At 36.0% G+C, this 9982-nt stretch overlaps 2 protein-coding genes and 1 long non-coding RNA gene across 11 annotated transcripts; all 3 read right to left on the bottom strand.

Annotated features, from left to right (window-relative positions):
- Positions 1-34: 34 nt before the first annotated feature.
- LOC145321625 (uncharacterized) lies at positions 35-536 on the bottom strand. The gene is made up of 2 exons (XR_013880344.1): positions 494-536; positions 35-195 (listed from the first exon to the last, which is right to left on the bottom strand). It is a non-coding gene; the product is annotated as an uncharacterized LOC145321625 (long non-coding RNA).
- A 551-nt stretch (positions 537-1087) lies between these two features.
- LOC145321624 (10 kDa heat shock protein, mitochondrial-like) lies at positions 1088-6952 on the bottom strand. 6 transcript variants are annotated; one of them, XM_080163083.1, is made up of 7 exons: positions 6856-6952; positions 6365-6468; positions 6086-6137; positions 5642-5671; positions 4813-4900; positions 4545-4586; positions 2999-3629 (listed from the first exon to the last, which is right to left on the bottom strand). In XM_080163083.1, the coding sequence occupies exons 1-5, from the start codon at positions 6916-6918 to the stop codon at positions 4832-4834; spliced, it is 318 nt and encodes a 105-aa protein (XP_080019209.1). In that variant the 5' UTR covers positions 6919-6952; the 3' UTR covers positions 2999-3629; positions 4545-4586; positions 4813-4831. The 6 variants fall into 6 exon arrangements, with proteins under 6 accessions (XP_080019205.1, XP_080019209.1, XP_080019208.1 ...); XM_080163082.1 differs by lacking the exon at positions 5642-5671 and adding an exon at positions 5333-5362; XM_080163084.1 differs by lacking the exon at positions 5642-5671 and adding an exon at positions 5952-5999 and having other exon boundaries at positions 6104-6137.
- LOC145321623 (thioredoxin, mitochondrial-like) lies at positions 6949-9976 on the bottom strand. 4 transcript variants are annotated; one of them, XR_013880342.1, is made up of 6 exons: positions 9833-9976; positions 9220-9300; positions 8694-8823; positions 8189-8266; positions 7759-7871; positions 6949-7654 (listed from the first exon to the last, which is right to left on the bottom strand). XR_013880342.1 is itself a non-coding variant. In XM_080163078.1 (5 exons), the coding sequence occupies exons 1-4, from the start codon at positions 9974-9976 to the stop codon at positions 8190-8192; spliced, it is 432 nt and encodes a 143-aa protein (XP_080019204.1). In that variant the 3' UTR covers positions 6949-7871; position 8189. The 4 variants fall into 4 exon arrangements, 2 of the variants coding, with proteins under 2 accessions (XP_080019204.1, XP_080019203.1); XR_013880341.1 differs by having other exon boundaries at positions 6949-7621; XM_080163078.1 differs by having other exon boundaries at positions 6949-7871; positions 8694-8820; positions 9217-9300.
- Positions 9977-9982: the final 6 nt, after the last annotated feature.

Here is a 9982-nt window from a genome sequence, read left to right as displayed (position 1 = left end):
AATCTACTAAAAATTCTATAATAAAAACACAATGTAAAATATCGAGTTTATTAAAAATGTCGAGAATTATTAGATACGAGATTAACAAAAATTACAAAAATATCTTGATTTTAATATTTTCATTATTGCAAGGTTTTTCTTTAAAATTTGCAAATAGTAAGGTTGCAAAAAATGAACATCACAATAATGAAAATACTTAGTAAGGTGTGGCTTTTTTATAGCAATATAATAAGTTTCATAATCGCATCGAATTATAGACAGTTTTTTGCGGATATTAAAACGATTAAAAACAATTAGGTTGGCTCCCAGGGGCCGAAAACAGTTATTAATTTTAGGATTTATATTTTAACATTCGTGGCAAATTGTCTGTAATAGAATGCTATACATGGTTTTTCAATTTGGCTTAGAACCGGTTCTTCTCCAGCGGATATTAATCGGTTTCAAAGCCATATTCGAAAAAATGATGAAATGCTACAAAATAATAAAGCCACACCTTACAAAAAATTAAAAATTTTGCTAAGAAAATTATTCTCCAGCAGTGTTCTGGAGCCGGAGCCGGAGCCGGGAGCCGGGAGCAGCAACATTTTTGGTGGAGCCGGAGCCGGATCCGGAGCCGTATTTTTCGTTAAAAACGGCTCCGGCTCCGGACTAGCTAAAAATGATTTTTTAAAGTAATATTATAATTTGGCAACGGTCTATTTTCATATAATAAACTGAAAAACTATTGTTACTTAACAAATAGACACACATCCTTCTACTTTTATATAGCTTTAATCAAATAAAAGCAAAATATTTTATATTATTTATTTTATTTTATCAAATTCAATAATGAAAAAAATTGATATATTAATTTTAAGGTAGGAGCCGGAGCCGGAGCCGGAGCCGCATCAAAATTATACGGCTCCGGCACACTGTTCTCCAGTTAAGTAAAATATTGAGCTTTTGTTTTAATTTTGTCAGCAAAATTTTCAATTTTGATTCCCAGTGTAAGCCATTGTCACAACCCCACTAGGGTTAAGTTAAACCCACAGCAGGGTTGGTTTTAGGCTATAACTGGGGGTTATTGTTGTCAGATGGTGGTTGACACTTTTCCACAGAGATTTACTGAGCCCGGATGTCCTAAAACAAAAAGTTTTTTTTACAACAAGAGAATACGCCCCTAGAGACACTTTTCTTGGCGGAGGTTTATTGACTTCCACCCCCACTTTTTTTTTAGTTTCAAAAAGAAATACTAAAATACCCCCTTATTTTTTTGACCTTCCCAGGACCTGAGAAGCTACATAGTAAAGGAGAACCATATCGGTTCAGCGGTACAGACAGACCGACAGACATTCTGTTACTTGTTGAAAAGGACAGTTTTACCCCACCTCTAATTGCAAGAAAATATCAAAAATAAATAAAAACCCTCGCATTTTCAGAATCTTTCAAAAACAAATAAATCAAGTTTACCTAAAAAATGTTAAGTTACTGCTGCTGCTTAAGCCGTCGCGGATGGTGATATTTGTGCTGCTTAAGCTGTCGCGGATGGTGATGTTTGTGCTGGTTTTGTTTGTTGGAAGTTTAGTCCTGGAGCTTGGCCACAATGTCGGCCTCGCGGAATATGTGGAACTCAGCTCCCTCCATTTCCAACTACAACAAATTGATTTTAATATTCAGGGATCTTACGGGATAAGACAATGCAATGGATGAAAATTAGGGTGCACCTCCGAATTTACCCAAGGATCTAAAGGGATAAGACAATGGCCCGTAAATTGATGTACATACGCTTTGAATATACACAAAATTACACCTTCTGTTGATTACAATTATTGGTTAAAACGTTTGTAAACTCAATTTAATGAAAAAACGTCATTATAAATCTTTGGGTACTAGTATAATAAACAGCCCAATGTCCCCTCCCTCCCTGCAATGTACCAATTCTGTATCTTATTATTGGTTAAAAAGATAGGAAACTGCTAGTTTGAACTGACCAATCGATATTTAATAACAGAGCTGGATCTTTAAATCATTTTAGTGGTGAGCCAGATCGGGGTGAGCCAACTTTCTACCAATGAGAGCACAGCATTTTATGAAATGCCGTGCTGTGATTGGCTGAAATTCGGCGCACCCTGATCTGGCTCACCACTAAAATGATTTAGAGATCCAGCTCAGGACAAGTTTTAATCCTTGTTGTCCATAGTCCCTTCACCTCTCAATAAAATCTCAAGCAGCAAAACAATGAAATTACATTTTAAGAATAAAAATTACAATGCAATTTGTCTCAATAATGATCATACAAATGTTTTACCTTAGCCCCGCCGAACTCTGGCAGCAGGACCTTGTCTCCAACCTGGACAGCCATGGGGATTTGGGTTCCAGCCTCGTTTCTGGCGCCGGGCCCTACGGCCACGACTGTGGCGTGCAGGGTCTTGGCCTGAGCCTTCTCCGGGATCAGGATGCCTCCCTTGGATTTGGTTTCAGCGGCAATACGCTGAAAGAACAATTTTTTTTTATATATTTTAATTATGAAGGAAAAGGACAAAAGACGATAAATTTATATTCTATAAATTTAAGTTTTAAGTCGTAATTCAAGTTGATTAATTTTAGTACGTTTATCGATAGTTTATCTATCCCTAGTGGTTGTACCCCCAGCATCTAGGAAAGGAAGGGTAACAAAAAGAGATATCTATCTCATTAAATATAATATTTAAATTGAATGCATGTTTTCTTAGTTTAATCTTTAAGCTTGTTTCTGTAAATTGTTATGTTGAGGGACAAGGAACCAGAATTCTTGCAAATTAATTAAGTAAAATAAATCCAAAACTCCCCTTCATCCCCTCTTCCAGTTGGTTATATCCCAAAAACCAGTTCTACCTCGATTATACCCCGACAAATTAACACCACTTTCACTTAACAAAGCTGACCTGAACTAGAACTCTGTCAAACAGAGGGATGATCTTCTTAGCGATGGTGGCGGCAGCACTGGACATTTTAGTTCTTGTTAAGAAGGGGGGCAAAGTCTGAAATTTAGTTCAATTTTTAACCGCTACGTGGCAGTACAAAAAAATTTTCATAAAAAAATACCCAAGTACTTAGAACGCAAAAGAAAATACATTTTAACAACTTAGAAATTCTAAACTTGGATATTTTACATTTTTATCACATTTTTTATGATTGTAAGTGGTTAACTTACTAACAGCCCAAGATTTCAATAAATGTCTTTTAATGGCTTGTTGTGTATTATACAACACAAGAACATTATTGTTGCTTTGTATATTTTTGGCAACAATAAAAATAGTATCAAAATATAATATTTAGGTATGCATTATGGCGAGTTTATTTCATATATATAATAATACAAACTGTCGAGATTTTTTTAATATTAAACATATTTAAGGGATGATTTAACTATTCTACTGCAAATAAACGAGATCTGGTTAATCACAATTATGATATTAATCTAATTAAAAAAAATGTAAATAGTTGTCCGTCCACGTGTAAAGAGAAAATCCGCCATCTTGAATTAAATTCCCGCCAGAAAAATCCGCGAAATTCCAAGGTAGACGACGACATTTGATGTTGTCACGTGGCCAGACACCGGATTTGAAGATTTATTCACTAAACACATTTCAACTGAGCCCGTAAGTGTCCTGAATTAAAGCAAAATATGTATACTTTAGCAGGAATCTATAGAGATAAGACAATGGCCGTTAAACTGTTTTAACCTATTTTTAAAACGTATATAAAAAATATACTATGACACCAGTAGAATCAGACTGCAGAGCCTAAATTTGAATTAAGTCCCCAATAAACTTTTTTGGGGGGATTTTAATATTAATTTTTACTGTTGCCGTGGTCATTTTGACCAGAGCAAAAGGTTTTTTTATTTTAGCTTTTAGAGTGTTTTGCTTCATAAATATTGTATTCTGGTATACAGTAAAATTAGGCCTTATGATTTTACTATAAAAATTCACTAAAAAGTTAAATCTTTACAATATACCAATGAATTAACATTAACATGTTTGTGTTCTATCACCTATTTTAAACACATAAAAATTGGCTGTAAAGGGTTAAATTTGATGACAACATGACAAGATGACAACAAATGTTTATGCAATACAACAATTTGGTTAATCTGACCAGAGCAACAGTAAAAATTAATTTTTGAATCTCCCAAAAAAAGTTTTTTGGGGACTTAATTCAAATTTGGGCTCTGCAGTCTGATTCTACTGGTGTCATAGCATATTTTTGATATACATTTTAAAAATAGGTTAAAAACAGTTTAAATTGATTTACATCCGTAATGATGACACACAAAATTAACCCTTCTGTAGATAACAATTAGTGGTAGAAACAATAGGACACTGTAAGTTTAAAACAACCAACCAATAAAAGTACCTTAAGTTATTAAGCCGACGAATAAGAAAACATTATTACAAAATTTTTGATACCCCACTTTGTCTGATACAAATGACAAAGCATCGCGACCTATTTTAATTGGTTTTTAAGGTAAAAAGTTTAATATATTCTTTTATCAAAAAGGACTTAAAATGTCAAAAAAATACCTTTTTACTAAAGATGATAAGTTTGTCTGTTACTTCTGCCTGTCATTATGGATATATTATTCCCAGGATGTTACACCAGATATTATCATGTATTCTAATAAAGTGAAACTTGAAGCTAGCTAAAATATCCCCCCCATCAACCCTTACACCCATTCTTTCCCCTCCTAGTGGATGAACAAACTGACCAATAAAAGATTTACATAAGCAAGCTAAATTGGACATTTTTTCCCCTGTCATAATATCCACGTATATACTTTATCCATTCCTGACATTAGTGGTGTTATTACTTAATGGTTGATCTTGGCCACGATATCTGTTTCTCTGTACATGTGAAACTCATTCCCATCCATCTCAAGCTAAAAATAATATTAATATTTGTTGGTTAAAATCTCTAAAACGGTGCAGGCATTGCTCAGGGATCTAAAGGGATATAAAACAATGGCCGATATATTGATGTACAATTATATCCCAAATGATGATGCACAAAATTACCCCTTTCTGTAAATTGGGGCTCTCCCTCCCTCCCTGACCTCCATGGGACTATGGTGTTCACTCTCCCTCCCCCCCCCCCCTGAGTATGACCTACCTTGTTGCCTCCAAATTCTGGAAGGAGCACCTTGTCTCCAACCCTGACCTCCATGGGAATATGGTGTCAACTCTCCCTCCCTCCCCCACTGAGTATGACCTACCTTGTTGCCTCCAAACTCTGGAAGGAGCACCTTGTCTCCAACCCTGACCTCCATGGGAATATGGTGTCCACTCTCCCTCCCTCCCTGAGTATGACCTACCTTGTTGCCTCCAAATTCTGGAAGGAGCACCTTGTCTCCAACCCTGAACTCCATGGGAATATGGTGCCCACTCTCTCTCCCTCCCTCCCTCCCTGACAATGACCTACCTTGTTGCCTCCAAACTCTGGAAGGAGCACATTGTCTCCAACCCTGACCTCCATGGGAATATGGTGTCCACTCTCCCTCCCTCCCCCACTGAGTATGACCTACCTTGTTGCCTCCAAACTCTGGAAGGAGCACCTTGTCTCCAACCCTGACCTCCATGGGAATATGGTGTCCACTCTCCCTCCCTCCCTGAGTATGACCTACCTTGTTGCCTCCAAATTCTGGAAGGAGCACCTTGTCTCCAACCCTGAACTCCATGGGAATATGGTGCCCACTCTCTCTCCCTCCCTCCCTCCCTGACAATGACCTACCTTGTTGCCTCCAAACTCTGGAAGGAGCACATTGTCTCCAACCCTGACCTCCATGGGAATATGGTGTCCACTCTCTCTCCCTCCCTGAGCATGACCTACCTTGTTGCCTCCAAATTCTGGAAGGAGCACCTTGTCTCCAACCCTGACCTCTATGGGAATATGGTGTCCACTCTCAATCCCTCCCCTCCCTGAGTATGACCTACCTTGTTGCCTCCAAATTCTGGAAGGAGCACCTTGTCTCCAACCCTGACCTCCATGGGAATATGGTGTCCACTCTCCCTCCCTCCCCCTCCTGAGTATGACCTACCTTGTTGCCTCCAAACTCTGGAAGGAGCACCTTGTCTCCAACCCTGACCTCCATGGGAATATGGTGTCCACTCTCGGGGTTTCTAAATAAAAAAAATTCTTATATAAAGTAGAGGGAGGTGTGTTTGTCTGTATATAATACTTTTAACAATTTTTAAAAAATATATAGGTATTCGAATAAAAAAAAAAATTGCAACTCATTAGGTATGTATTTTTTAATGTTCGTTTGTCCGTCTGAGTTGTTGAATGTTGAACTTTGCATTTAATTAATATTTATTTTTAAAATACACAAACAAAGGATCATTACTACCTGAAACCTGGACCAACAGCCACCACGGTGGCCTCCATCCCCTTGGCCTGAGCCTTCTCTGGAATCAGGATACCACCCTTGGTTCTGGTCTCAGGGGCCAAGCGCTAAACAACAAAAATAAAGGTTAGTGGGAACTTTTTGAGATCATGTTTTAGAGGTCCTTGGGGCCATTCAAATGAAGATAGATCCAATTTCAATAAAAGTCCGCAAAGTTGTTGAACAAATGAATAAAAACGTTATTAAAAAACTTTGGGAGATTAGTGTAATAAACAGTCCATTGTCACCTCAATATCCAAGAGAAAACATTTTTTAATTTGCGGAAAAGGTAGAAAATACCCCTTCTATAAATTGACATTACTGGTTGAAAGGGCACTGCTTGTTGAATGCATTCTATCAAGATATAATAAAAGAATCCAAAATTGTAAAAGACAGCCAATAAGAAACCGTACTTATAAAACATTGGGTACCAACATAAAACTTTGGGTACTAACCTGAACAAGAACCCTGTCAAAGAGGGGCATAATCCTCTTGGCAACAGAAGCAACACTGGTCATTTTGGTTTAGATGTTGATAGGGGGGCTAAGTCTGAAAATTTATATATCACAATTTTAATAAATAATGCAATTGTGGACTTAATTATTCGTGTTTAAATAAATCGAGACCAGAGGGATAAGACAATGGTCGGCAAACTGATGTACATCCCCCCAATGAAGATATACAAAATTAACCTTTCTATGGATTACAATTGGAGGCTTTAAAGTTTTGACACTCAACTTAATAAACCAAACAGTCAAAATAAAATGAAAGTTTCATAAAATTGTTAAGCCAAAAAATAAGATAACGCTATTATAAAACATTGAGGAATATTGAGTGTAATAAACCCCCTCCAACCCCTTAAAAGTATTACTTATGTTGGGAAGTAAAGTAGATATCTGGTTTGGCCGGATATCTGGCCATTTTCAATATTCCGGATATTGAAACTATCCGGATACCCGGCTGATTTCTAATGCCAAATATCCGGTAATTTGCCGGATATCCGGCGTTGGTCAGATCTCCAGCCCAACCCTAATGTAAAGATAGAAAATTTAAATCCTCCACTTTACGAATATTTGAAGTATGTTGAACTAGAACATCTAATACAGCCACTAGTGATATAGTGACTGATGAAAACATCACAAACAATTAAACTGCTAAATAAGATTAAAATATCTTGATAAGATTAAGATAAAATATGCAAATAAGGTACTAATACTTTGCCTTCAGGGGGGTCATTCATAAATAATTTCAATTCTTATAATAAAGTAACAGGATTTCTGTGTGTTTGTATGTTTGTATAAAAATACATAAGATTAAAAAGAGTTTTCCCATCATGTTAAAACATTTATGAATGTGACCCCTAAAGCCTAATGATATCTCTATTATATTGTATAATGATGTATAATTTCTATGGTTTCTTTACAGATAAATTCCATAGCTTCTTCTTCTATCTTCTTAAGCTCACAAAATCCTTTAATTAAATACAGGGGTAAATAGGTAGGTATCTATAATAACAATAAAAGAAATATAAAAAAAGAATAGCTCCACAAAAAAAGAAATCAACTAAAGTTTTTAAGGGAAAAGACATAAAACGATAAATTAATTGTGACTTAACATTAAAATAATTGAAGGAATAGTTTGAAAACTACTAATTTTCTAACCCTATCAAGATTTAATCGTGTCCCCAACCTTTTTTAAAAAAAACTTTGGGTATCAGTTTAATTTAAAGTCCTATATCCCCACCCTCCCCAAATGACTTAAAAAATGTGAAAAACTGAAATTACTTACCCTACTGTTTAAGGTTGTTAATAAATGCTCCCAATTTATCTTCGTCGATTAAACCAACAAATCTGTCGACAACTTTACCTAAAATTATTGGAGTTGAATCAACAACTTAATATTGAATCAGGTTCAGTTCCAGGACAAAGAACGAAAGAGAGTAAGTTATGCAAAGCACTTTCCAGCAGTGATGTAAGACATTTTCAGGTTCATTTAATTGGTTTTTGTTATATAGGATAGGACTAAATGATTGAAAAAAGTTAAGGTATACCATTTAGCAAAAGTGGTGGTAAATCATAATAATGTAGACAGTTTGATTAATGTATTGCATTTCACAGCATTTAATGATGTTTTGCCGTGTTTTCATTTTAATTTGCAATTTGAACTCAACAAAAAAATTAATATTTCTTCAAAATCGTCTAAAATTACCGAGTTTTTTCACATATAAACAGTGACTGTCGGTCCGACCCAAGGTAATTGTAGAAAAGCTTCTTTTCTATAAAAAAAACCTTACCATCCTTAACACCTAGAACTGTGGGCACGGCGCTGACATCAAACTCCATGGCCAGATCGCCCAGGTCATCAATGTCCACAATGGCCAGGTCAACTGTGTCCTCCGTGGCGGTTATGGCTGCCTCAAGTCTGCAGGGAGTGACAGTCAGGTTTAGAGTCAGGGAGGGAGGGGACATTGGGCTGTTTTTTTACACTAGTCCCCAAAGTTTCTTAATCGTTGGCTTAACAACTTTGGATACTTTGGATACTTTTATTGAATTTTGATTGGCTAGTTCATTAAGTTGGGTGCCCTAACGTTTCAACCACCTTTTGTAATATACAAAAAAAATATTTGTTTACTATAATTGGGGATGTATATCAAATTATCGGCCATTGTCTTATCCCTTAAAATTATAATAAATAAAACTATAAAATTTTTTTGAAATGGTAGGTAGGCCGTATTTATGAAAACTTTTGGGAACTTTATGAAAAGTAAAACAAAGTGAATATATGCTAATCCACAACGAAACCAACTGACTGACTACCCTAGGTGTTAGCATTTTGCAGGGACCACACCAGGTGGCGCTGAAGTCGATAACAACTGGTTTGGACCCACCCATCACCTTCTCCTAGTAAATAAAGTAGTTTTAGGTTTGTCCGTTAAGGTCTCATTCACAACTGAAGCGATGGGATTAAATTTTTGGGAATTTTTTTAAAGGGATAGTTGCATGAAATGCATTTCAAGCAAAGGTTACAAAATACCATAAAATATTATTAATTGTGATTACAATAAATAACAAACAATTAGACATTACTAAATTAGTCGTCATGCTGCTTTTGTGTAAATAAGCTAGCTAGGTATATAAATTGCATTATCACAAAAATACGATTTTCAAGTCTTAATATTTTAAAAACTACGTTGTAGAAAATTGAAATTTTTACAAATATATGCCTATGTATATTAAACCATTGACCAGGAAAAAATATCCAATTCACTAAATTTAAGTTTTAATGCATTTCGTGCAACTATCCCTTTACTTTTTGGACTGGTTTTTAGCTATTTTCTAATCCTCCAAATATAGATCTCCTAGATGCTACAGGCGCATCGGCTAGTATAATAACTCTCAAAATTTACATGAAAAGAAAGGAAAAATATTTTACCTGAAATTCCTCCTCGCTCTGGACGGCATAAATTGCGGGTCTTTTTACACACGTGGACAGGTTGGCGCGCCCAGAAACGCGGCATTCAAGACCTGCATTAACAAAAGCGCGGGAAATTGCTCTTCTACTCAGCTGTGCCAACATTTTGGT

Source organism: Acartia tonsa, chromosome 6 (assembly GCF_053477335.1).
Source record: "Acartia tonsa isolate MP-2025a chromosome 6, ASM5347733v1, whole genome shotgun sequence".
Taxonomy (NCBI): domain Eukaryota; kingdom Metazoa; phylum Arthropoda; class Copepoda; order Calanoida; family Acartiidae; genus Acartia; species Acartia tonsa.
This window is presented reverse-complemented; position numbering and strand designations above follow the sequence as displayed.